The following is a 27,325-nucleotide window of genomic DNA, read 5'->3' as shown; positions in this document are numbered from 1 at the left end:
CTTTTGCAATAGTTCAAATGGAAGATGATGCTGTTTTGGACAGCACTGGTGGCAGTGAAGATGAAGATGGAGAGACAGGAGAGACATACAAGATGGTTTTTAGAAATAGGCTGGTGTGGAAAGTAAGAGACAGGGAGGAAGCACAAATGCCTTTAGGGAAGTTGGAGGAGCTAGATGGTGGTGCTGTTTACTGAAATTGGAAGATGAGATCGAGAATGTCTTTGTGCAGGGGCAAATCAGGATTTCCTTTTGGAAATTGAGATGCCTGTGAAACCTCCAAGTGGAGGTGTCAAATAGATACCAGAGCTGTAAGTGTGGAGCTCAGAGAGGTCTGGGCTGGAGAGAGAAATGTAGGCATCCTCAGCATGAGGTGGTATTTAAAACTGTAGCCATCCACCCAGAGAGTCTAGATAAGGAAGGGGGCCCTGGGTTTGGATGGGAAGGAAGGCATCAGCAAATGAAATGGAAACAAAGCATCCAGAGGAGCAAAACTGGGAGCAAAAGGCGGCAGAAGCTGAGCTAGGAAGATAATTCACGAAGGAAGGATTGGTTGGTGTGTCAAATCCTGCTGAGGTGTCCAGTAGGTGAAGACAAGCGTGTCCTGTGTCCGCTGGATGTGGCAGCCAGGAGACTGTTGGTGACTCTGACAAGGGCATTTTTAGAGAGATAAGGAGAGAAGCCAGGCTGACATGGGTTAAGAAATAAAGGGGAAGTGAAATAGTGGAGACAGTGTATGCAACAAACAAACAAAACTTGTTAAGAGGCTTTGCTGAAAAGGAAACCAGAGAAACGATAGCTGAGTGACTGATAGAATGAGAACTGGGTTCAAGGGAATAGGTTTTGGGGTTCTTGTTTGTTCATTTAATAAGAAATACTATTGCACATGTATACGTCAGATGGAATGCTAAGAAAGAGTAATGAGACTGCTATGGGAGAGAAGGGATAACTGAGAGTGATGCCCTTGAGAAGGCAAGTGGGGGTTAAAATCCGGCTCAGTCCTCAGGGGCCTTTCATTCTGGTCTTAAAGATGGAGGCCAGTGCACAGTAGACTATGGTCATGTACTGAATTCTGTAGTATAGATTATAAGTATTCTGATAGTTTAGGGGACCCACCAGTGCAGGCTAGCTTGCTGAGGAGGGCTTCTAGGAGGAGGCGGTAACACTCAAGTTAGGCCTTGAGGGATGAGGAGAGGGACAGTAGCTCTGATAAAGAGAGCGTGCTGGTGGAGCAGACAGGGTTGTGTATGCAGAAGCTGCCCTGATTGGAGGGGAGCGTTCTCCCAGAGTGAGCAGTGGGAACATACAGGTTGTGTCGACCGAATCCAGATGAGAGCTGTGGAACACCAAGCAGAGGAGCCCAGATGATCTGGTAGGAGCGGTCTGTGCTGTTGAGTAAACAGCAGGAATGATGAACCCAGACTGTAACAGAATGAAAGTCACAGCTACATTGCCAGTCCCTGGACAAGGAGGGAACTGTGTTAAGAGTCAGGATGTGATCTTATCACCTAAGCCTGAAGTTTGGAGACCTCGGGCGAGGGACCTTGGGCAAGGGTGGTAGCCACGGAAATGGAAAGGCCATGACAGACATGGGGATGTTTGGCAGCTTCCAAACTGGTAGGGGCTAGTTGCCAGTTTGGATATAAGAGGCAAAGAAAACAGAGAAGTAGAAGATGACCTCAGGGTTCCTAGACCGAGAGTCTCATGATGTCAGGAATAGTTGGGACTTCCTGAGATGCAGATACACACAACTTGTCAAAAAAGAGATTAAAAATCAGGGGCTACAGAATTCTTGTAAAAATGTTGAGAAGTCAGTGCTGGAGAGAGAGTAATGTCTGAGCTAAGAGATATCTTTTCCCCGTCAGCATGGGTGGCAATTGGGTGAGCCCTTCCCTTTCTCTGAGGGTGAGTGGCGAGGTGTCAGCCGGCCTATACCAAGCCGGCAACCTCCAGCTTGGTATAGGCCCCACAGCCCAGCACTGGGAGAATGACAGAGAACCAGTTCCAAGAGTCTCCTTTTCTTGACATGGAATTCATTTTGACTACTTTATTATTTTAATATGCTTTTGCTTTGGAATCATGGGAAATGAATTTATTCAGCCCATCAAGACACTCAGGTTTGGCAAATTACTTTTAATTTAAAAACGTAACTAGGAAAATAAAATCCAGCATTTTGTCTTCTCACTCTGTTCTCTTTTAAATGTTGTAAATGAAACGGGGAACAGAGAATCTGAGCTTTACTTTGTAGGGTGCCAAATGTGATTCTTTCTTACCTACATCTATTTGTCTTGGGATTTTTCTCTCTCTCTCTTCCTCAAGAGCCTTTTAGTCCTCCCCACACATTGCCTGCTTCTTTAGGGCTTGTTGCTCCTAATCTGAGGGGCCTCCAGGGTCAAAGAAGGTCCTCCCAGCATGGGGTCATCACCTCTCTGAGTCCCACCACAGACTCCCGACTTCGTAACAGCACTGTCTGTCTGCTGTAGCAAATCGTTACAGCAGTCAGGAAGGATTCGGGGTCATGCTTATGGAAGGAAGAGATTATTACACTACTTGGAGGAAGGAGGAGGGGGGAAAGCCCAGGTTTCAGTTCTTGCCCTTGAGCTGCAAATTCTCAAGGACTCTCCTCTAAATCTCCTGGAATCACTGTTAGAAATCCACATTCCGTTGGAGAGCAGTGTAGGGTTATCAGATATATGAGGCCTTTCCTCCAACTCAGCTCTGACACTTTGAAAAAAAAACTTCAGTATAAAACTGCAGAGTCAATCTCCATTTTAATAGTTTTGTTTTTCTTATTTAGCACAAAAAAATTAGATCTCTCCAGCTGGCAAATCTAAAACTTCTCTTCCGTATGTGCATAAGCACACACATCTGTATATGCTCACATGTGCAGGCACACACCGTAGATGCCTCAGGACTGTAACCCCTCTCGAGTGGCCAGAAGTACCAGCCACGTACTTCAGAACCAACCGTGCCTTCTCTGAAGTTAGGCTGCTGTAACTAAACAGCAAGTAAAGTTAGATGCTGCTTCTTTTGACACTCCCTGCCTTTAAAAGACCATGTCACCTCAAAGAATTTCTAAGGAGTTGTTTTTTTCTCTCCTTCCAGAGGGCCAGTTGAGAGTGGATGCCAATATATCCGTGCATCACCCGGGGGAGCCTTTGGGCGTTCGAACAGAAGTGAAGAATCTCAACAGCATCAGGTTCCTGGCCAAAGCCATAGGTGAATGCCAGCTGCCACTCCTAGTGTCCTTCTTCCTATTGTTTCTCTCTTGCTGGCCCAGAAACTTAGTGGCTTACACAAGAACTATTTTCATTTTCACTGGTCTGTTCTGCTGGTCCTGTGTCGGCTCACTCGTGGCTGTGGGAAACCGGCAGGCCAGCTGAAGCAGAGGGTCCGTGGTAGTCTCTCTCACACCTTGGGGCCTTGATGCAGATGTCTGCTGGGCTTCTCCATCCATGGGATCTTTCTTCATGCGCTTGCCTAGCTTTGGCTTTCTTATGAGGCAGTGGGAGCATTTCAGGAGGATGAAGGCAGAAGTGAGTCCTAAGCTGTAGACCTCACACAGTGTCATTTCCAATGTGTTCTATTCAAAGTAGATTGAGGCCAGGCACAATGGCTCATGCCTATAATCCCAGCACTTTGGGAAGCCAAGGTACGTGGATTGCTTGAGGCCAGGAGTTCAAAACCACCTGGGCAACATAGCAAGACCCCATCTCTATAAAAAATTAAAAATTTAGCCAGGCATGGTGGTGTGCACCTGTAGTCCCAGCTACTCAGGAGGCTGAGGTGGGAGATCACTTGAGTCCAGGAGTTTGAGGTCATAGTGAGCTGTGATCACGCCACTGCACTCTAGCCTGGGCGACAGAGCAAGACTCTGTCTCTAAGAAAAAAAAAGAAAATTACATTGAATTCAAAGCAGACTTGAGGGGAAATTAGATTCCACCTCTTTATCAGAGGATCCACAAAAGACTGTGGCTGTGTTTTACCATTTGCTACCTTCTTTCTGACCAGCTTGAGATTTACTAGATCATGGTTGTTCATTTTAGATTGACCATGGCTTGACCTAAATGGTCATTATATTTTCCTGCTTTTTGTATTCTTTTTAACTGCTAGATTATGTGCCCATGCAGTCAAGTAGTAGTCTTTCTGGAGCACACACTGTGGGTATTTCATTGATGATAAATGTATAATAACTAAAATAGTTTAGCAAGATAAATATCTGGGCAGTCCCGTAGATATAGGCAACTGTGAATTCAAGGGGAGGACCTCAGAGGACTAAAAATATTTTTTAAAACCGAAGCTATCTAGAGAGGAAGAGGGAGGGATGGAGTTTGAAGTGCACCCCTTCAAGAGTGCACAGAGACCAAGACAACTGAATTTGTTGCCAAAGTTTTGCTGTAGCCAAAATGTTTAATAGAGCCCTGGTCTTGTCAAGAAAAGTATTAGAAACAGTACAGAAAAGACGATTCTAGTCTTGTATTAAACCTTATTGTCCTGAACCTGAAGTGAATCAACCAGCCTCAATGAAGACAGTCTTCAGGAAAAAGGCATTAAAGTGGTCAAAAGGATAGCTTATGGGAGCAGAGAGGGAAGGGGTAGGCTCCCACATGAAGGCAGACTGAAGATGACGAACTCTTCTGCCTCCGGAAAGGGACATAACCCATGTTCCCAAAGCCGTGAAAGGTTTTAGTGAGGGAAAACCCTTATAAGCCAAGTTGGTGAGGAGGAAGCCTGGAACAAATGGAGGAAGTTCCACCTCCCCCTGTAGGTAGTAGTGGGCTGGGACCCGTTATTTTAAGAGGTGGTGATGGTAACCTAAAAAAAGCAGCCTGATTTTAGGTAGAGTCATCCATGAGTTCTGAAGGAGACCCCTAACTTTCTCCTGTCCTATGAAGAACTCTTTGGAGGACCAGTTTGAGGGAGAAATCTCCCTGTGGTCTGACTCAGAGTGGAAGAGCCAAAGCTTTACTACTATGGGTTCAATTCTCCAAGCCTGTGATTTTTTCCACAACCTTTTTCTCCCTATGTCAGGCCATTTAGCCATCATCTCGTGTCAACCAAAGAGATCACTGGAGTTGGGGAGAGATGGGGAGCAAAAACTGACACGTTTTGCTGTTGCTGCCTCTTAGCAGCTCAGATAAAAGGGTTTAGGTTTGGGCAAGGGAAGGTAGTACATGGTGGGAGGGAGAGTTAAGGTGGAGGCTCAAGATATTTTCATAAAGAAGCTCAGCAGGCTGGGCTTAGTGGCTCATGCCTATAATCCCAGCACTTTGGGAGGCCAAGGCAGGAGGATTGTTTGAGGCCAAGAGATTGAGACTAGTCTGGAAAACATAGTGAGACCCCTGTCTCTAAAAAAGAGAGAAAGCAGCAGCAGCTTAGCAGTTGTGGTTGTGTTTTGATTCCCACAGCCTCCCTCATTTGATGGTGAGGCGTGGATCCATGGATCTTAATCATTCGGGGCCATGGGTCCCTCTGAAAAGATGATGCAAATGCTGGACCCTCTCTCCAAAACCTGCACATATGCACACAACCCACACTTTTTATCTAATCTGGGGGATACCAGAGCCTTTGAAGCCCATCCCAGGCTCCCAGGGTAAGGACCCTGGGTAGGCAGCAATCTCAGACCAAGATATTCGGCCCAGCCCCACTGCTGCCAAGTCATGTCGTCTGCATGGGGTTGCTTAATCTCTCTGAACCTGAATTGTCTCAACACAGAGTGAGCCTGCCTTCCTAAGGCCCTTTCCAACACCAATATTCTACTATGGCAGTGAGAAGGAAATATAGTGTGTAAAGGAAGGATTATTATAAACAATCTTCTTGATTTTTTTTTTTTTTTTTTTACTTAAAGATTGAGAAAGGTTGTTTCTAATTATTGCTTGACTGGATGAAAGGTATATTTAAAATATGATGCTAAATTAGTGTATTTTTCCTAGACTATGAAATTCAGAGGCAAATCAGTGAACTTGAGAATGGAGGTGAAATTCTGAACGAAACACGCTCATTTCATCACAAGCTGGGGTGAGTTCGCATTGCTGAGTGTCCTGACCACAACCAGGCGGGGTGCAAGAGGGCTGGGCTCAGCCACTGACCCGCCATGTGACCTTGAAGGAGGCACTTAGCCTCTCCGCTCTTAGGTTTCCTCATTAGTACAATTAGAAAAGTACTGTACCCTTCACGCCTGTAATCCCAGCACTTTGGGAGGCCAAGGCAGGCAGATCACAAGTTTGGGAGATTGAGACCATCCTGGCTAACACGGTGAAACCCCGTCTCTACTAAAAAATACAAAAAATTAGCTGGGCATGGTGGTGGGCGCCTGTAGTCCCAGCTACTCAGGAGGCTGAGGCAGGAGAATGGTGTGAACCTGGGAGGCAGAGCTTGCAGTGAGCTGAGATGTCGCCACTGCACTCCAGGCTGGGCGACAGAGCGAGACTCCTCTCAAAAAAAGAAAAAAAGGCCAGGCATGGTGGCTCACGCCTGTAATCCCAGCACTTTGGGAGGCCGAGGCGGGCGGATCACAAGGTCAGGAGATCGAGACCATCCTGGCTAACATGGTGAAACCCCGTCTCTACTAAAAATACAAAAAATTAGCTGGGTGTGGTGGTGGGCACCTGTAGTGCCAGCTACTCGGGAGGTTGAGGCAGGATAATGGTGTGAACCCAGGAGGTGGAGCTTGCAGTGAGCCGAGATAGCACCACTGCACTCCGGCCTGGGCAAAAGAGCGAGACTCCGTCTCAAAAAAAAAAAAAGAAAAGAAAAAAGAAAAGTACTGTACCCTATAGGGATATAATACACCCTAGGGCTGCTAGGAGACTTGAAGTGACCCAGACTGTGCCCAAGGGCTTAGTTTTAGGCCCTTTCCTTCCCTGCTTCCAGCTTACCTGCCTTGTGGCAAGAATTTTTACTTCCTTAATAATCTATCAGACCTTTCCCAGCTGAAGCTAGAGGCAGAACAGAGTGAAGACCTGGTTGTAGAGATGCCTTATTTTTGTTTAGATAACTTGGGCCTTAATTTTCTCACTCCGAATTTTGAGCGTTGTATACTTAAAGCAGAATACTGAAAAAAGCTCAAAAGCCAAGTTCGAGCTGGCTGAAAGCTGGATACATTGAAGCCATTTCTTTTTTAAAAAAACGATCATCCTGTACATTTCGCTTTCTTTATGATTATTTTTTGAATGTATTCATTTAAGGTTTCCCCATGGAAGGCCACAGAGTTTGATTTTGCCTGTGTCCCTTATTGGTAGGGGAGCCCTTCCCCACATATAGGCTGGCCAGTGCTGCTTGCAATGTTTAATGTTTTCTTATTTAACTATTGCAGGTGCACCATGTCAATGAGAGACAAAGAAGGAAAACAGGACTACAGGTGGTTACTCCTTATGGCAAAATACCGCTATATATCGGGGACTGGGGCATATTTCAAGTTCATTTAAAGTTCAACATAATGATCCCGAACAATTTTTGGAAACCACTTTTTGTCATTGCTGTAACATGATGGGACATCTAGATTTCCTCTTTGATATGCATACTGAGAGAAGTACTAGTTTCTTGATTTGGTAGCCTCAGAGTGCCTTGTTTGACTGATTCAGCTTTTGAAAGAACTTGTTCATCCACTTCTGTGTCAAAGTTGTCATAGTTGAGCTAGGAGAATGGCTGTAGAGGTTGGGGCTAGGCTGTTCTTATTCTAATGTTCAATAACCGATTCAGTAATACGCTGAATGAAGCTCCTTGAGAAGAAATGAGAAAAGAGATGTTGACAGCGTATGCTGATGGTAATTCCCTTGAACCTCACATGATGCTATTCATGATAAATTAAGTTGAACTACTTAATATGAGACCCACAAATAAAGCAAATACTAAGAACAGGCATAAGATAAATTGAAACTTTTATTTTTTTCTCATTGAGTTTAGCAGGTTGAAGTTTTAGGCAACAAAATTGTGAGATCAGCCACCTTTCCTTTGTGAAGGGCAGAAAGATGCAAGTGTAGCTGTTATCAATGAGGATCAAAGTTTGCATGCTTATGTGGGAAAGAAGAAACTCATAAACGCTTAGTGTGAACCTCACCCCAAGAACTCCCATTGTGTGTCTGCTAGAGTCAAAATTATTTTAATTAACCGTGAACTTCCCGGGTGAGTCTGTTCTCACAGGGGCCCACTTTATTCCTGAGTGTTGCTCCCTGCCCTGTTGGTGCGCCTTCCCGTGTGTGGAGTCTGGCTTTCCATCCGCCCGTGGCTTCAGTGTGATGCCTCAAATGATAGTGAGCTGCAGGATGCTTCCCCTGGGTTTCCTCTTTGCCTCAGAAGCCAGACTAACTCACAGAAGAGATCTGGCAGTGAGGCAGTGGGTAGCGTGTGCTTCGAATCCATTCCCTCCGAACCACCACTTCTTCTGAATACCTTGCTTTTTCTACATAAGCCCTTTGACAAAAATGGGCAGAGAGAAGCCATTATTAGTGCTGGACGAGAACAGAGGGAGGGACATCTTGTTTCATAAGATTACATGCAATGGTGCAGCTTCGACATTTAAAAAAATTAATTCCCTTCATTTTTTAGAGCAGTTTTAGCTTTACAATAAAATTGAATGGAACGTCCAGAGTTCTCACATACTCCTCCTCCCCACTCTCCCCCCAGAGTCTCCTGTTAATGTGCCACAGTAATGCAAGATGCTCATTTGTTACAATGATGAAACCAATATTCACACTTCCTTGTTGGCTAGAGTCCATGGTTTACACTAGGATTCCTTGTTTGTGTGGTACATTGCGTGGGTTTTGACATATGCACAATGACATGCATCCACCATCATGTCACACTGAGAAGTTCCACTGCATGCCCTGCTCCACCTCTTCATCCCTCCCTCCCTCTCCTCCAGCTGTCACATTTTATTTAGGCAAAATCTATTCATTTCCTCTATTTCTCAAGGGTAAATTTTTTTCCTTTCATTATTTATTTACGTAAATGCTGCTAAAATTAGTAGAAATGTTGAAATGGGGGGAAAGTCATCTTTCCTTCTGATAAGCAAATTGTTCTCATTTGGTCCTGTTTTTTCCAGCCTGTGTCTTTATGAAGACATAGTCCTGCATGCATATGGATGTTTCTGTCAACAGTGGATCACGTATGCTACAGGAGTCCCATAAGATTATCATATGGCATTTTTACCATCCCTTTCTTGCTCAGATATGCTTAGATACACCAATGCCATTGTGTTACAGTTGCCTGCAGGATTTGGGACACTCAGTAGCCTTGGAGCAGTAGGCTACTCCACATGGCCTATGTGTAGTAGGCTGTACCATCCAGGTTCACGTGAGTGCACTCTGTGATGGTCCCGTGACGAAATCACCTAACGACACATCTCTACGAACATATCCCCATTGTGAAGCAACACACAACTGTGGACACAATTCCTGGTGAACTGTGGAATGAATTATCCACAGTTAGAAATCCCAGTGTGACTTCAAGCCTGTGTTGTGCTTCTTTCACTCATCTTATTTATAAGCATGGAGAGGGGTGGGTTTGGAAGTTTTGACACTTGTGCAATGGCTTCCCTGGGAAACAGAATTAATATAATAGGACATTTAAAAATATTTGCAAGTAACATGGCATCTAAACACAGAAACATTCATATTACTGGGGGAGGTTTTGTTTTCTCATTAATCCAAGTACTCCAGATTCAGTTACGTCTCCTCTGTCTGCCCAGGTTCATGCCAGAACCCAACCTGCCTCCCCTGGTGCTCTACGACGCCACATCTCTGCCCGCTGATGCAGACCCACAGCAAGTGATCAATATTGACCAGATTCGGGAGACACTCCCGGAGCTCCCCAGTGTGACCCGAGAGAAGCTCGTCCAACAGTATGGGATGCTGCTGGAACACAGCTTCACTTTGCTGGTAGGTATCGATCGGATGCCAAGAGGATCCCGGCTCAGCAGATGGGGCAGTGACCTTCAGAGGCCCCGCCACACACAGGCTGCCATGGGCTCTGAGTGGGGTGGGTGTGTTTCTTGGGTTGTACTATAGATGCTACTGAGAAGAGTAAGATGTAGTAACTTTTGCTCACTACCCTTTATGGTAAATGCTCCTCATACAACCAGAAGATGAAACGCAATCTTGTGTTAGTCATTTCTTCTGTGTAGAAATGAATGCCTGACCACAGCAGCTGTAGAGACTTCTTGAAGACTGTCCAAATGTTATGGATGAGTTTTTCCCATGTGTCTGAAGGACAAAATCAATGTATAGGGTTTCTGGATGTCTAGCGGTATCGAGCCATGACAGGGCTGGCAGGATGTTGCGTTCTCAAAAGCCAGCCAGTTGTTTTGCCAATTTCAGAAGAAAACATTTATTCCACATGAAATGCTAAAAACTCTGACTAAAAGTATCAGTCCTTTGAGGCTTGAGGCTGCGCCTGACGGGGCCAGTAGAGAACCTGACACTGTCGAGATCTGCTTAGGGATTTTCTATCCTTTTCAAAGCTGCCTGGGGCTTTGTGGTTTTCTTTGTCATGGCAGCATTAAAGTGATGCGGCATCAGTGAGGGTAGCATTTTGAAACAGTTGTCATCGTCTGTTAGGAAGGAAGTGGGAAGTTTTGTTGCTGTATCTTCCAGGGAATCAGTATATGCCACACCTATCTTCTGGGGCAGCAGGATCTGTGGAAACTAGATTTTTGCTTTTTGGATGGCCAGTCATAACTACATTGGGATGCTGGAATATACATATTTATATGTCTATTTATACACTTCCAATAACATCATCCTAGCATTTACAGTACAACATAGGCAGTCAGATGCATGTTGAATGAATGATTCTCTTTTCATCATCCATAAATCAGCTACTTGGAGAAGCAGAGTTGGTCACTGCCTCCTGTGGGCTGCTGTTTGATCTTCTTCTTACCTCTCTGGCAATTATATCACTGTCTTTTAAGTACTTACTAGTGTTATGTTGTTCAGCGTCTTGAAGGCAGGGACTGGTACATCCTCTCTGCTACTCAGCACAGATGAGCACAACATCAGCAGTGCTTAATGCCACACTTTGACTATGACTCAGTCAGCATTCCGTACAGAGCACTTCTTAACCCAAAGCCTCTCCAATTCATGTATTTTTCCTAGGTTGATGTAACAAAACTATGTTTTAGTCTTATACATCTTCCCCACCATCTTGACCACTTGAGTTTCCAACCTACTTGAAATAAACACTGAATTCTAGCCCTACCTTTTATTACTATTTGTGAAACTACATAGGAGATGGGAGGAAGGGACCAAGGCTACTCAGCCTCGAAGATTTAAGTTACCTCCCTCCACTCAGCAGGAGCCCAAGCCAACCCTTTGAGGTAGTGTATGATGAACCAAGAAATGGCCAAGGTTTCTTTGCTCAAAATGTGATTTCATAGAGAAATTCACTATAACATTAATTTGTGTGTGTGTGTGTGTATTAGCTGTCTCCATAAGAGAGTGAAAGAAACTTTCAGAATCTCCTCTCAAGCATACAGCTGTTTCTTTTCAAGGCACTGTATGAGAATCTGTGCCCCTTTCAGAGGGCATTTCCATAGGATTGTCACTCTCGGCCGTTGATGAGGGGTGCTGGGGACAGTGCCTGCCTCACCTCACTGAGCATAAGCTTCATGAGGGCAGGGACATTTTTTGTATTTGTGTTTGTGTCCTTGTCTTTATTCATGGGTCCTGCATGGTGCCCAAACCTAGTAGGCCTTAAATAGGTGTTTGCTAGGGGCTGGCAAATGAGTGAGTCCATATTTTAATAGTTTAAAGGCCTGTATAGGGAAACCTACCTTCAGTTATTTAGTTCAGCACTTTTTTTTTTTTTTTTGAGACACGGTCTCCACTCTCACCCAAGCTGGAGTGCAGTGGCACGATCTCGGCTCACTGCAACCTCTGCCTCCCAGATTCAAGACATCCTCCCACCTCAGCCTCCCGAGTAGCTGGGATTCCAGGCATGGGCCACCACTCCTGGCTAGTTTTTTGTATTTTTAGTAGAGACAGGGTTTTGCCATGTTGGCCAGGCTGGTTGAACTCCTGGCCTCAAGTGATCCACCTGCCTCTGCCTCCCAAAGTGCTGGGATTACAGGTGTGAGCCACCACGCCAGGCCTGGTTCAGCACTTTTATTAGCATCTTCTGTATAGCATGTACTGAGACAGAAACAAAAGATTTTTTGTAAGTTTTTTTTGCCTTCCAAGAATTTATACACACGCATGCACACACACACACACACATGCACACACACACACACACACACACACCACTACAATAACCAGCCCCCAGGACAGATTACACCAGATAGATGGATAATGTAGGATCAGGGCCCACAAGAGGTAGTGGCTAACTTGATTGGGAAAAAAAAAGGGTGAATTTTTTGGCCATTTTTGAAAGGACTTTTTTTGATACCTTAAAAACGTCCTTATTTTTATGGCTTGCAGATAATCTATTGGGTGATTAGTATTTTTCCTTTAAAGGGCTAGTACTTGAAATTTCCAAGATGAGTGAGATTAGAATGAGATAGGAATGGAAAGAGAATGATTCAGACCAATTGTTTTCCTGAAATTAGGCAGCCTGAGCCCTTTATGACTGTAATCATTGGAAGCTGCGTTACTCATAACATACCCGAAAATGATATGTTCATGGTTTTTCCTGCCTTCATCAGAAACACAACAGATTGCTGAGAAGGGCAGATGCACAAATCTAATGAACCATCTTTCAATTTAAAGAGTGCCCAGGAGTATTCATTAAATAAATAGCAGTGGTGGAAGTGTGCTTTGCAGAGCTGCAACTCTGTGCTCCGTGTCTTTGGATTGCTTATTAAATTAAGCATTATGCACATGCCCACCCCCACGCACACCTCACCCACAAATGATGAAAAACTTCAGAATTTAACTCTAGTCTTTAATTTATCTTGTCATTTTATTGTGCAGTGAGCACCAAATTATTCTTAATATTTACGGAACTCTAATGTTATACTTTAGTGTCTACAACACACAATACCTGACACAGTAGGTACTCCATGACTGGGTGGACAGACGGGTGAGTGAATGGGATGTTATCACAGCACACAGGAAGATCCTGGGAGAAGCAGTGTTCCTGATAAAAGCATCCCTGTTTCCAAAGGTCAGATACATAAACCATGCTTTGACGACCCAGAGAATCATGGGGTAGCTTGCCCCACCTAAAACTTCAACCTACTCAGCTAACCTTGCTTCTCTAGCTTATGTCAAGTTGCCTTGATTTCATATATATATATATATATATATGAAATCGATTTTTTTGTTTGTTTTTGAGACGGAGTCTCGCTTTGTCGCCTAGGCTGGAGTCCAGTGGCGCAATCTCGGCTCACTGCAAGCTCCGCCTCCCAGGTTCACGCCATTCTCCTGCCTCAGCCTCCCAAGTAGCTGGGACAGAAATCAAGGCAACTTGATTTTGTGTGTGTATGTATATAAATATATATATCAAGGCAACTTGACATAAGCTACAGAAGCAAGGTTAGCTTTTCTCTATATATAAATTTATGTATATTATAAAACATATACAGAAATATGATTATAAAATTTATTATAAATCTAGGGGCTATAAGTGCAATTTTGATACATAGATATATTGCATAGTGTAAGTCTGGACTTACAGTGTAACCATCACCCAAATCATACACATTGTACCCAGTAAGTATTTGTCATCTCTTATTCCCCTCCCACCCTTCCAAGTCTTCAGTGTCTGTTATTCCACACTCTGTGTCCCTGGGTACACATTTAGCTCCCACTTATAAGTGAGAACATGTGGTATTTGATTTTCTGTTTCAGTGTCGTTTCACTTAAAATAGTGGCCTCCAGTTCATCCATGTTGTTGCAAAAGACATGATTCCATTCTTTTTTATAGCTGAATAATATTTCATTGTGTAGATATACCACAACTTCTTTATCCAGTCATCCATTGATGGATGCTTACGTTGATTCCATATCTTTACTATTGTGAATAGTGCTGGGATAAACACTTGCTTGCAGGTATCTTTTTTAAATGATGATTTCTTTTCCTTTGGCTAGATGCTCAGTAGTGGGATTGCTGGATTGAATGGTAGCTCTATTTGTAGTTCTTTAGGGAACCTCCATACTGTTTTCCATAGAGGCTGTACTAATTTACATTCCCAGCAACAGTATATGAGCGTTTCCTTTTCTCTACATGACCTCATTTGTAAAGATTAAAGAATAGAAATGTTGAAGCTGAAATCCAGGCATTAGGATTCTGAAAAAATGAGAGAATCTAATAGCATAACAAGTTTTTCTCTGAGTCAGTATATCAGTAGTAGTTATTGTAATAGAATGATCAGAATTATATGCATGTGCATTTTTCTTAGCAAAATCCTCCCCGGCTGATTTCTGTGGGGCATCTCTTCCTAAACTCTGCTTTACTTCACTCAGAGAACACAAAAGCATTGTAGCCATTTGCTTAAGCAGCCTAGAAAAGGCTGCCTGCTTCCAGCATCCTCTGCAATTCACATTGTACCACTTTTTAATCTATCCTTACAGCAACCCTCTGAGGCAGGGACTGCTGCTCTCCCCATTTACAGGTAGGGAAATGTAACGTCTTTGGTTCAATAACTTCCCCAAGCCCATATTGGAGCCACGTTCAGATCATGCTGACTTCAAGGCCCAGGCTCTTTATTCCTAAGCTCTGCTGCTCGCTTGCATATATAATGTGCTATAATGTCAAACAGAAATAATGTTTTTAGTTAATTGCTGTTTGGGGTCACTTTTGTTTCATTAGTGGAGAAAACAGAGTTTTTACTTTTGTTAACATTCATGCCACTAGCGTTTTGTGCAGCACAGTCACAGAACATAGATTCATTTAAAAGTTTTTACCACTTCTATTGGTTTTTAAGATGCCAGACTGCCCTATAAATAAACATAAAGTGCCATCCACTGAGTTTAGTGAAAATCAGTCAACGCCAATGAAAAGCAGAAATCATGTCTATTTTCCAAGTGAAAAAATAAAGTTAGAAGTAAAGTAATATAAGCTGTCCTCTGCAGCTTTATTTATTTTGTTCCTTAAACCTTCTGCTAGAGGCACTTGAGTCCTGTCTAAATCATTGGGAAGTTCCAGGCACGGTGACTCACACCTGTAATCCCAGCACTCTGGGAGGCCAAGGTGAGAGGATCACTTTTGGCCAGGATTTCGAGACCAGTTTGGGCAACAACATAGTGAGACCCCTGTCTCTACAAAAAAAAAAAAAATTTAAATTAGCCAGGCATGGTGGCACACACGTGTAGTCCCAGCTACTCGGGAGGCTAAGGTGGGAAGATTGCTTGAGCCCAGGAATTCGAGGCTGTAGCGAGCTGTGGTCGTGCCACTGCAGTCCAGCCTGGGCAACAGAGAGAGACCTTGTCTCCAAAATTTAAAAAAAGAAAAAAGAATCTGAGGAGTGTCTCCACGTAGGGCAGAGTTTGTGGCATTTATGGCTTGATTTTGCCTGGTGCCTCCTGTCCTTCAAGCCTGGCACTTAATAGGAACTTGGTAGGAAACAGAGATGAGTTTGCAGGGCCCTGGCTGTGCATGAAGTCAGTGGATGGGAAGATCTGAAGCTCATCTGTGGGAGATCTCAGTGGAGGAAGCCAGAGCATCCCGAGTTGAGTGTTTCTTGAGGGCCTGCCACCTCTGACTGCAGTGCTGGATGCTAGTTCCAAACGTCAGTGCTTCAGCTTTTCCATGTCTCTCCAGAGCAGCCCTACAGGGCATTGAGTTAAAACACTGACTCGGGGACACCCTTGATTCCACATCTGACCTCTGACACTTCGGAGCTGGGAGGGCTCTGCAGGGTAACCAGAGCTGTTTCCCTCCCCATCTGAAAGAGGGGGCGATGACTCACTTACCCCAAAGATGACAGACACAGCCAAATCTTCACTGAATCTAAAAAAGCCTAAATATAGCAAAGCAGACTCCCAAGAATATGCCGCCAGGGAGAAGAGTGTTGACACCAAGCAACGTGCTAAAACAGTTCATTGAGAGCCACGAAAGGCAGGGCTGTAGAAACATCCAACATGGCCCCAGTGAGACTGTAGGGAAGATGTACTTGCGAGCCCTCGAGTCAGCACCCTGGGCTGCCGTATGCTTGTGTTTGTCTTTATAGTCAGCCTCAGGATGTGTCATCTTACTTATACAACTTCATTCTCTCCAGCTGATTCTTCCACTTTTAAAATCATAATCCTTTGTTTCTGACATCATGGAAAAGGTTAAGGTGTCTCCAAGGGACAAAGAAACAGAAAAGATATCATGACTACAGCTGGTTGTTAAGTGGATTGTTTTTCAAGAATTTTCCTTTAAGTGGCTAGTAAGCTAGAAATGACCAGGTTTGCTTTCTGGATGAATTGTCTATAAAATAATTTTCCATGATAAATATCTATATATCCCATATGTAATACTACTTTAAAGCTAATAGTATCTAAAAACATATTGACTGGTTTTAGACTGGCCAGACTTACTGAGGTGCAAAGTACTCACCTTCTAACTACTGTTGAAGGAAAATCTATTTGGTCAACCTCGTCAGGCACCATATTTCAGCTCTGTGCAGTTTTCAAAATTGATTTTATTCTTCATTTTATAAAAACTGCATTCAGTGCTTGCTAGCTTAAGGGTGCTTTTACAGTGACTCTATACACTAGAAAAATAACCAATGTTTTGTTCTGGTAAAGTTGAATAAAAAGATGTATCATCTCTCTACTTCTGTAAAACCAGCAGTTCATTTCTTTTGGATGCAAGGGATGAGGAGCTTTCGGAGGGGAAGATGCTCTGGGCTCAGAGCCATGTGACACCTCAGGATCCTGCCCAGTAGGGAGACAGTGCAGGGAGGAGTAAAGTCCTGAGTGCCAGCCTTGGGGACCCACAGGGATTCTGTCCCCAATCCATACCAAAGCCCAATTTCCTGTGGAATAATTTCCTTTTCAGGATAAATATATATTATTTGAGGTTTCAGGCAGATCTTGGAGGAAAGGAGCAAATCCTCACTGCCTCTGTTGCTGTTTTTAAGCTCCAGCCAGAAAGCTCCTATTGAGCAACTCAGGTTCCTTCCATGTGGGGACGATTTGACAGTGGTGGTGTTAGGTGCGTTGGAATGTGACTACAATTGGAATTGATTTCTTGACAACACACTGCCTGTGTCCCATTCGTGCAGGTAGTCTTTTAGCAGTGCCAGTCTGCTGTCAGCTTGTAGTACCTGAATTATTTGGATTTTGATTATTCGGGGGAAGTTGTTATTCCCAAATTGGTTTCCTTCAGTATCTCCCCTGGAGTTACTGCATCTCAGAGGATGTAAAGTCATTTTCACATTAGTCTGAATATCCCCTGAATGGAACTGGTGCCTGAGTTGAACTCAAGATCTGTCTACTTTCCAGCTTTGCTGGGAACACACAGCACAAGTGAAATGGTTGGGACCAAAGTTTTGCTCAGATTTTAGGGGCTCCCAAGCCCTGCTGGGGAAATGACCCAAGAATAAAAATTGTGGGCACCAAAACAGGGCCCTGGACCCCTAGTTCTGTGTTCCTTGGGAGAACACACCCGTGGTGTTTGTGGGTCCATTTCAGAGCCTCTGCAGATCCCTGTATTCTGGCCAGCAGCAGTGGAGGTTCTGCATTGGCACTCTCGAGGGGGGGGTCGTGTTTCCTGTGCCAGCCTCACACCACCAATTAACTTTCGTTTGTTTTCTCCACTGATGAGGCCTCTGTAAATGAGTAATTTTTCTGTTCACAGGAGCACTCGCTGAAAGATTTTTGCAGCAGCTTCTTGTTTCTGTGAAAAGCAGAAGGGGCACCGATTCACATCACCCACCCAAGCCACCACCCCACTGAACATTCCAGTCCTTAGCCTTGCCCTGACGCCTGCTTTCTGGCTGAGAGCCATTGCTGTCCTGGGCCTCTTTGCTTCATTGCCATCCCCAGCACTAGCATTTGGTGTTATTTTCAGGGCCATTTTTTTACATAGCTGTTGTATTTAAGTTTTGTTTTTCTCACTTTATAAGAATGACCAAATCCACAGGAATAATAAAACAGCAGAGCCTGCGTTGATATGCAGGTGATGAGCCTCCTCCAGCGTCTGCACAAATGCTCAGCAGCTGCTCACCCCAGCACCCCCGCTGCAAAGGGGATGGATGCAATTCCAGTGTGTGCCTCTACAAAATGACACATTGTGACGTGGGGGGGCCTTGTCCAGTGGAAACCCCTGTGGTTCCATCTGCAGATGCAGAGCGTCTGTATAGTCAGCAGCTCCCATCACAGGCATGACCTGCCCAGTTAGGTAGGAGTTACCCTATTAGAGGAATTAGAATGCAATAATAAATAAAATACAATATGCTTAATTGGTATGAGAAATATGAGATATTTCTCATATTTCTCATAAAACAATATGAGAAATAACACGATTTGTCTTGTTCAGGATTGTGCAGTGTCCAGGTCTGGGTGTGCTTGCAGGACCTTTTCTGGGGCAGCAGTAGTGTGGGGAGGGGATGCAGAGGCAAGGCGGGGCAGGAGAGCCGCAGAGGAGCTCCAGCTGCCCTCCATCCCTGGAACCCTGTATGGCCTGTGCAGTGGGCGTGCAGCTGTCTTCCTTCCTGGTCTGGGAACAGGTGTGTGTCATGCCACAGCTGAGTGCCACGTGGCCTAGGTGTACACTGGCAAAGGCAGGAAGTAAACCTGCCATTTTCTCCTTCTGATTTCAAAGTTAATTTCCTTGCAACATTTTTAATACGTTAAGAACCTTTGAACAGCTGGCAGCTCTCAAATAAAATAATGGAAGTGTGGGAAAGCGCTTTCTTCAGATGAGCTGGCTGCCTCCCATTGCGCCTGGCTCTCCTCGGTGCTCAGTTTCGGTCCCAGGCAGGCAAAGACCATGACCTTTCCTTCCTCAAAGGCAGTGCCACGCAGAGGTTAAAAGCACAAACCGCAGAGGTTTGGTCCTAGTTCTAGTGCTCTCTTGCTGTAGGACCTCAAGCAAGTTAGTGCCTCGTGTCCTCATCTGTAAAAGTCCTGAGAGCTCTGAACTCAGAGGGTTGTTGTTGGGATGAACTGAGGTAATGTGGAGAGAGTGCGTAGACGGTGCCTGGTGCCCATCACCGCTGCTGCTGTAACTCTGGTTATCACTGTCCTCAGCAGCAGCAGTAGCCTCACGCAGCCACGCACAGGGCTTGGTTCTGAGCTCTGTGTCTAGCAGATATTTAGCAGATACTCTTGAGCACCTTTGACTAGCCCAGAATGGCTCATCTGGGGTCCCTTGTAGCTGTCGGAACGCTCCCTGTCACATAACCAGCTGTTCCTCAACTTGCATTCTTCTGGGCTGCCTTTCCTCCTCTGAGTCTGCCACTGGGCAGCTGGCTCTATCAGGTTTCCTTCTCATAAATAAATATAGTCCACCTCGTTTCTGGCCTATCATCAGCTTCACAGGGTGCGTGACTTAGAACAAGAAATGCAGTTGAGAAATCAGCCTTCATCCTGTTCCAACTGGAGAGTCTTCCAGTATTTGCATTTGATCATCTCTGAAGGTAGGATGCAGAAGACCGCTTCAAGGCAGGTTGCTTCCAGGGCCTAGTGCAGGGTAGACTGAGGTTCCTTCCCTAAGCAGGCAGTGGCGGTGAGCAGGTCCCTCAGCTTCGCCTCACACCAGCATTGATCACCTGACAAATCATTAGTAATCAAGGGTTCCTGTTAACATCTGAGAGGCGGAGCCAGTTCTGGCTCTGGGTGTAATTCAGTGCTTCGGGAAATTTGATTAAAATGTGAAAAAGATGCTTCCCAGTCATAGAGCTGTGGAGACTGGCAGGTATTACACAAAAGACAGGACCGCTCATGCCTGCTGCTTTAGCCATCTCTGAAGGAACAATTAGAGTCGCAGTCAGCCAGGGGACTTGACTGTCTGTGTCGCTGAAGTTGCAGTTCTGTCGCATGTAGGGTAGATTCATCCTGAGTCGAATGCTTGCTTGTTGCTTTTGAGGAGGACGTTAAAGGTCCCCTAATGCTGTGGCCTTTCTGCATTGCTCTTCATATGATTTTTATGTAAGGGAATTACCAGCTCACTGTTTTTCTGAGAAAACCAGATGGCTGCACTGACATGTTCACCAGAGACTCTGAGATTCGTGCCAAGCTTATTAGCATTTGCCAATCTCATGGAAAAACTAAGAAGACGAGGAAACTAGAATGTGTGTGTTTCTTCCCTGAGAAGCGGCTTCTGCTATGAAGAGCAGAGCAGGCAGCCCATGTGCAGCTTTTATTGATCCATCATTCCCTGGGTGGCTGCGGCTCAGCCTCCTTCAGCCCCGTTCCCTATAGCTCACCCCATCACCACCACAGATTTTCTTGTCTGCTTTAAATTGTGGACTGAAACTATGTATCCCCTAGTGAAGTACAGTTCCAGCTCAGAGAGGCTTCATCACAGCACTGACATGAAAAGACAAACAGAAATCTGACTTGCCGTGTTATCCATCCAATAAAAAAAACACCCAAGGGTAGAGGAATAGATATTCATCACATCCCAGCAACTCAGCCAAGCCTGCGAGTTTAAGTGCAATATTTCTAGGTGGATTTAGAAAACCCTTTCCCTGGCAAAGCAAAGAGTTCTCATGACAGCTCATTTTACCAGTGGGCCAGCCTGTCTGGGTTAGAACAAAGGGAATTCTGCCCATCTGATTTGGGCCAGGTAGCAGTTTTCTCCTTCCCCAGTGATTTGTTTACTATTGTGGAAGTTTGAATACTTTTCCATAAGTTAAGCAGAACTTCCTCTTCAAGTTGCCTGGCTCTGCCTTTATCTGTAGTCAAGCTTGGGCTGCCGAGGTGGCCTCTGCCCTGGTTTAGCATGAGCTGAATAACAGCACTGGCTTGAAAAGAGATTCAAGAGATGATTACAGGATTATTCAGTAGGCTTGTCACCAGAGAATTTATCTGTTACAAAGAACATGTGGGGTTTTTTATTATTATGGAATTTCTGCTGTGCCCGTGTGTGTATTCCAGCAGCTACAATAGCTACACTTGGAGAGCACTTTTGTCAGTATATCTTGCTTCTTCCCAGTATCTCATTTTTTCCAGAAAATTCTTTTGGTTAATGAAGGGTCTCTGAAAGGAGCAGGGGTAGGAGTCTTAGGTGCAGTGTGAACTTAAAAGGAATATTTCAAGAAAAGTGTAGTTTGATTTGAATTTCCATGGGTAAGGGAAATCTACTACTTAAAATGTGTATCCTCTGAATTTGGAAATTTCAGCCTTCCCTTTCTGAGCAGCACAGTTTTTATTTTTCTTATTGAAATAGTAGGGATGGACTTAGCTAAATTTCTTGATTGTGTCAAAACTATCTGAACTGGCAGCAAGCTGTAGTATAGAACCTGGTAAGTGCCTCAGGGCTGGTCATATGCATAGTTGTGGCAGTTGCAGTATTTAAAGGTGAACATGGTATGATAAGAATGCGTGCTTGTGTGTGATTTCCAACACACATACATGCTGATGGGAAACACCAATTCCATCTGCTGATATTAGGTTGATGCAAAAGTAATTGCGGTTCTTGCCGTTGAAAGGTGGCAAAACTGCAGTTACTTTTGCACCAACCTAATACTGAGCAGCTGCCATGGCCCAGCATGGACTTAGCTGTAGCTGTATCGTGAACAGGGAGAGCATGGCCGTGACTTGTGGGGCTGACAGTTCAGAGGGGGAGAAGTGGTACAGTCTTGATGACACAAGTCTCCAGCTGATCATTTTCCCAGAATACAGTGAGAGGCAGGGCCTCTTGTACCTGGCCCAGCTCAGAAGGCTGGGAGGCTGCTGCCCCCTCCACCTGTTATTAAGTGGCCTAAGTAGGTCACATGTGCCCATGTTCTCCCTCATTTTGAAAACATTTCAGAACCATTCCTGTCTACTTCTTGTCATGATGTGAAAATCAGTACAGGTGTGATCCACTTTTGATTTTTCAGAGGTAGAATATTCTGTTTGTTCTTTCTTGATTTTGCTTTGTTTTTTCCCTCTTTTCTAGCAATTACTGGGACTTCAGCAGAGGACAGGCCTGGAAAGAAAAGGGGAATTAAAGTCAGGCCAAACATTTTAGGCCCAGTGTACAGCTCAGGAATGGAGATTGCAGGTTACACACAGCAGACACGGAGAAAGCAAGTGAGTTTGGGGGATGTGGAATTTCACCGTCCCTCCGGTCTGCAAAGTCAGGGCTCTCTAAAATGTGTTTATCCTTTTGAGAAAATGCTACGTAAATGCACACTGACAGTAGTAGAATAGTTGTCATTAGCTGAAAGTGATCAGAATTTTCTGGTGACATCTCATGGTTTAGCAAAGAAAAAGTGGCTGTCTCAGAGGAGGCAAAGGGTGACAGTTTCAGATTTGCCTTCAGAATGCTGATCTTTCATTTTTGGGGAGGCTTTATGTAATTTTCTTTTTTTTTTTTAACAGAACGAAGTCGGCCTACTGGAGTTCTTCCAAAATGTGATAAAAGAAACTAGGGCAGAGCCAAAAAGGGTGACTAGTTGGGTCCTCAACACTTTTCTGGGCTATTTAAAGCAACAGAACCTCGCTGTCAGTGAGAGGTGAGTGAGGTCTGGGATTTCTTTCTTCCTTTGTGATGAGCTCTGTCCAGAAGTGCTGGAAATAGGGCAGGTCCATTTTTTGGCTACCCCTGTTCTCCCTCAGGATATCCTGACATGACACAAACATCCCCTGTGGATTCCACATTCTAAATATGTTCTCTAGCCCATGTAAAAATGTATTTATTCCTTCAAATCTGTGACTGTACACTGTGTCCTCTGCACTGTGTCAGAGGTTGGGGGCACGAAGATGAATGAGACAGACATTTACAAACTTGTGGAGGATACAGATGTGTAAGGAAACAGCCACCCCAGGGTGATCCTGTCATGCCAGAAGCATGCATGGGGTGCTGGGAATGCACAAAAAGGGAAGCTGAACAGAGGCTGGGGAACCAACCAGGGCTCCCCTCGGGAGGGGACGTTTGAGCCATGCCCTGAAGCACTAGGGAGAGCGCCCCGCAGTGGGAGGGACAGATCGTGCAGACAAAGCAGAGTGCGAAGCTCAGAGAGCAGCACAGCAGGCTCAGGAACGCCAGAAGCTGCAGGGGCCGGAGGCAGGCAGGTGGGAATGGTAGGGACAGAGCCGCGGAGATGACCAAGGGCCACCTGGAGAACTGTGTCTGCCTTTATCACCAGCTCTTGACAGCCATAGACTACAAGCTCATACCAGTTTCACACTGAGGAAATGCAGTGTGTCTCACTCAGCTCAGGCCACTATAACAACATTCCACAGACTGGGTGGCTTCAGCAACATGTCTTTCCCATGATTTTGGAGATGGGGAAGGTCCAGGATCCAGGTGCCAGCCAATGCATTCCTGGGTGAAGCCCTCTGCCTGTCTCGCAGATGTCCTCACATGGCAGGCAGGAGTTGAGGGGCGAAACAGGAAGGGGGGAGAGAGAGAAGGCCCTCTGGTCTCTTCTTACAAGATCCCCATTCCCACCATGGGGACCATACCCTCGTGACCTCTTCTAGACCTCATTACTCCTCCAGGGCCCCATCCCCTAAAACCATCGCGCTTCAATATAGGAATTTGGGGTGGGACACAAATATTCAGCATCTGAGAGCAGAGTAGAAGCAGGAATTCCATTTGGGAACCTCTTTCAGGAATGCGGATGAGAAATGCCCAGGCCTGAGCCAAGGTGGCAGTGGCTGAGCTGAAGTGAGCTAGGCCAAGTTGAGAGCAATTATCTCAATTGGCACAACTTCCAGATTTCTTACTTGGGCAGAGGTGAAACAGAGGGCAGACTTTTTCAATGTAGGAGGAGCTAAAGGAAAAGGAATAAACTTTATAGGCCGGGGGTGAGGGAAGATGCCATATTCCATTTCAGACGTGCTGACTTTGAGCTGCCTGTAGGACAGACATCGCCCCCATGGGGCTAACAAGTAGGCAAGATCTATGAGTCTGCAGCTGATAAGATCTTGGGGAGGTTTGCAGTTGAGAGTTCTCTCGTTGGTTCGTTATTCAGCTCATGTTCACTTAGCCTCTGCTGTGTGCTAAGCTCCGTGCCCAGCATGAGAAGCACAGTTCCCGGGACAGACACCGGCCCTGAATCAAAGGACAGGCAGCCTTGAAGCTGGTGGCTACAGTCAGTGACAACGGTGCTCTGAGAGGGGAACAAGGTAGCAGCTAAGCTAAGACCTGAGGAGAGGATGAGCAGGGACAGGCCAAGGTTGACACGGAAAAGTGTTCCAGGCATGGGGAACAGCACGTGGAGAAATCTGAGGTGAGTCTAGGCATGAGAGTTTGGGGAATCCAGGGACACAGCACAGCATAAGTGGAACATGGACTTAGCAGCATCTGTACTTGGAGCTGTTGGACAGATGAGAACTTTCAGGGTGGGTGCAGCGTGCCAGGGTGGCTGGGGAACAAACCTGAGGCTCTCTAGCCTTTAACTGGGAAGCGTGGGCAGAGAAGGAAATGGAGGCACGATGGTACAGAAGTAGAAGGAAAACCAGGAAACGGGGGGGGGAGGGGGGGTGCGGGGGCGGCTGGTGACACAGAAGCCAAGGGAAAGGCAAGTTTCAAGAAGGAAAGAATGAGCAGTAGGTGTCACTGTGGGGCATCAGGAAGAGAGTTCCCTCGGAGCACATAGGCAGGCAGGTAGCAGGGCCCTTGCAAGGTCCTGGGGCAGGGGGAGCCCAGGCTTGGTGGGTGTGTCATTGTCTCAGCAGCATCCCGGTGAGTGAAGACAGACAGATATTGACAAATAACTCCCGACAGTTGTTTGCTCAAATAAGTTAACTCTAGATGGTGTCAACTCCATGTTCAGCCACTGGCTATGAATGCACACATCCATGTGTTAGTGTGGCCTGGGTGTTAGTTCCCTTCCCGACTCGGCTGCTCGGCTTGCATGAGTTCCCCCTCTGACCCTCAGTTTCCTCACTGTAAAATGAAAATGGCAGGACGTGCCTCAGAGAGCTTTTGAGGGGAAAATTCACAGTGCCTGGCACATTGTGGGCCTCGGTGTTAGCCACCTTCTCTTTGCCAGGGTGCTGTGCTAAATATCAAAGCACCTGCCACCCTCCTGAACTCCTGTGGCATCTGCTGCCTCTTTATCTTTTTTTTGTTTTGTTTTGTTTTGTTTTGTTTTTTAGACAGTCTCACCCTGTCACCCAGGCTAGAGTGCAGTGGCACGATCTTTGCTCACTGCAACCTCCACCTCCCAGTTTCAAGCGATTCTCCAGTCTCAGCCTCCTGAGTAGCTGAGATTACAAGCACCTGCCACCACACGCAGCTAATTTTTGTATTTTTTTAGTAGAGACAGGGTTTCACCATATTGGCCAGACTGGTCTCGAACTCCTGACCTCAAGTAATCCGCCCGCCTTGGCCTCCCAAAGTGCTGGGATTACAGGCGTGAGCCACCGCACCCGGCCTGCCTCTTGGTCTTTCATCCCTCACCTGGGCTTGCCCTCTCCATTCAGAAATTCTGCTGTTGGTGCTGAAAATGCTGTGGTTGTTCTGTGGAGGCAGGAGCTGTGCTGAAGAGTTTATGGATGGGGTACAGCTCTACCAGAGCCCTCAAGGCTGGACAGGATTTGGTGAGGTAGAGGGCAGTGCCTACCTGGAGCCCAGGTGCAGGAGTGGCAAAGAACTGGCATGATTGGGAAGGAGAGGAACGCAGCTTGCAGGAGCAGAGGGTGGAAAGCGGCCAAGAGGTGTGGCTGTGTGCAGAGCCAGAGCTGAGCCGGAATAGGGGGCCTCTGGAATGTCAGGAAGATTCAGCCGTGAACCCATCAGGTGCAGAGCCCCACTCTGCGGTGTGTGGGGGATGACCAGGTCCCAGTTCTAGCCCCACAGGTGCCGTCAGCCTCCTGGGGAGGACTAGAACTTGTGCATCAGAATTTTAATTCAAGGCAGAATGGGATGCTTCCAGTGTTAGAAGTAGACACAGTGCAGTGGGAACAGAGAGGAGGGAGATTCACACCAGCCAGAAGATTCCAGAAAAGCTCCAAGAAGATGTCGTGTTTGTGCTTCTGGAGGAAATAGAAATTTCTTAGCTTTAAACTTACGGTTTTTCTATGTTGTTGGTTAAAATGTGTGGAATTGCTGAACTTTAGTCTTGGAAGAGACCTTAGGGATCTTCAGCTCTTTCATTTAGCAGACGAGGAAATGGAGGCCCTAGGAAATAAGGTGACTTGTCTCAGATGGCACAGCCACAAAGACTGGAAGCCAAGTTGCCTGGCTTGTGATCGGCTTCTTTATATGTTGGTCTGTGAAGTTAGGGGTTTAACAGTCATTTTGGTGGCCTCTAAAGGAGCTGACAGATAAATTAGCCTGTTGAGTGGACCTGGAGTCCCTGGTATTTACCCAAGAAGTTCATAAGCAGTAAAGTTTTAAGAACTGAAGGGTACCCAATTCTAAATAAAAGTAGGCTTGGTTGTTCCAGAATCAAGTAAAGAGGAATCAGGCAACAGTTCTGTTTTACAGTTTAAATGGAACAAGGACTGAGAAGCCAAAACCAAATCATAGCAGCTCTTTTCCTACACAGTTCAAAGAACGTTTAGCTGGACTGCTATACTAGGCTGCCCATAGAGCAAACATTAATTAATGAACAGCCTCAGCTACTAGGGCTAATGTTTCCAGAGCTTACAAGGGCAGTAGCTGCAAAACTAGCTATAGTCTCATAGTGATACCCAGGCAAGGAACACTCTGGAGATCAAATTGGTAGAGAATGATTATGTGAATTAGCATTCATCTGTAAAGACCTCTCAGAAGACCGATGTTTGAAGGGTCCAACCTCTTGTTGAACTTGGCTTTTTAATTGAGTATATTGCTTGAAAGGTTGGTTTATTTGGTTAACAGCTTCTGAATTATGAGTAACAGATTTGGTTAGTTAAGAAAGTGGACATTGTAAATTTCCTGAGCAAGTATTTTGTGGTAAAATTAGGCAGGTACAGCTATCCAGTTGTCCAAGCCAGTTGAGTGCCCCAGTGTTTCAGGTGAGCTGCGAACAACAATTCCTGAGCACTGGAGCAGGGAAGGATTTTAAACCAAGAAGGGACTGGAGACAAGAGGAAGATGTGTCCCACAGCATGAAATGTAGGATAGCATCCAAGGATGGGCTGCAAGCATTGGAAACCTGTTGAGCTCACTGTGGCCAGACCCACAGCAAGTCAGAAGTGGTGGTGTTGGGAATGCAGAGGGAAGGATGGCTGTAATTAATGTTTGGAAGAATCACTAGGATCTGGTAATAAGGTACTAGATTTTTCAGGGAGTAGGTGATGAATAAAGCAAAGACAACATGATAATCTGCATTCTGATACCTAGAAGCATGGTGCTGTCATTGGAGACAGAA

General features: G+C 45.5%; 1 protein-coding gene across 8 annotated transcripts in view; it reads left to right on the top strand.

Annotated features, from left to right (window-relative positions):
* Positions 1-27,325, top strand: part of GATB (glutamyl-tRNA amidotransferase subunit B) — an 81,790-nt gene that overhangs the window by 40,756 nt on the left and 13,709 nt on the right. For 7 of the 8 annotated variants that reach the window (XR_008657270.2, XM_055276121.2, XM_055276120.2 and 4 more), the window contains 5 exons: positions 3,103-3,216; positions 5,931-6,015; positions 7,313-7,357; positions 9,686-9,875; positions 22,398-22,531. Coding sequence is in view for 7 of the 8 variants with exons in the window: in XM_055276121.2 (XP_055132096.1) it covers positions 3,103-3,216; positions 5,931-6,015; positions 7,313-7,357; positions 9,686-9,875; positions 22,398-22,531 (568 nt within the window). In the remaining variant the exon portion in view is untranslated. The remainder of the gene's footprint in view (positions 1-3,102; positions 3,217-5,930; positions 6,016-7,312; positions 7,358-9,685; positions 9,876-22,397; positions 22,532-27,325) is intronic. The other variant, XM_055276122.2, reaches the window with a different exon arrangement.

The sequence above is a fragment of the Symphalangus syndactylus genome, chromosome 4 (genome assembly GCF_028878055.3).
Source record: "Symphalangus syndactylus isolate Jambi chromosome 4, NHGRI_mSymSyn1-v2.1_pri, whole genome shotgun sequence".
NCBI classification, from domain to species: Eukaryota; Metazoa; Chordata; class Mammalia; order Primates; family Hylobatidae; genus Symphalangus; species Symphalangus syndactylus.
The sequence above is the reverse complement of the archived record's forward strand: the minus strand, read 5'-3'. Positions and strand labels throughout refer to the sequence as shown.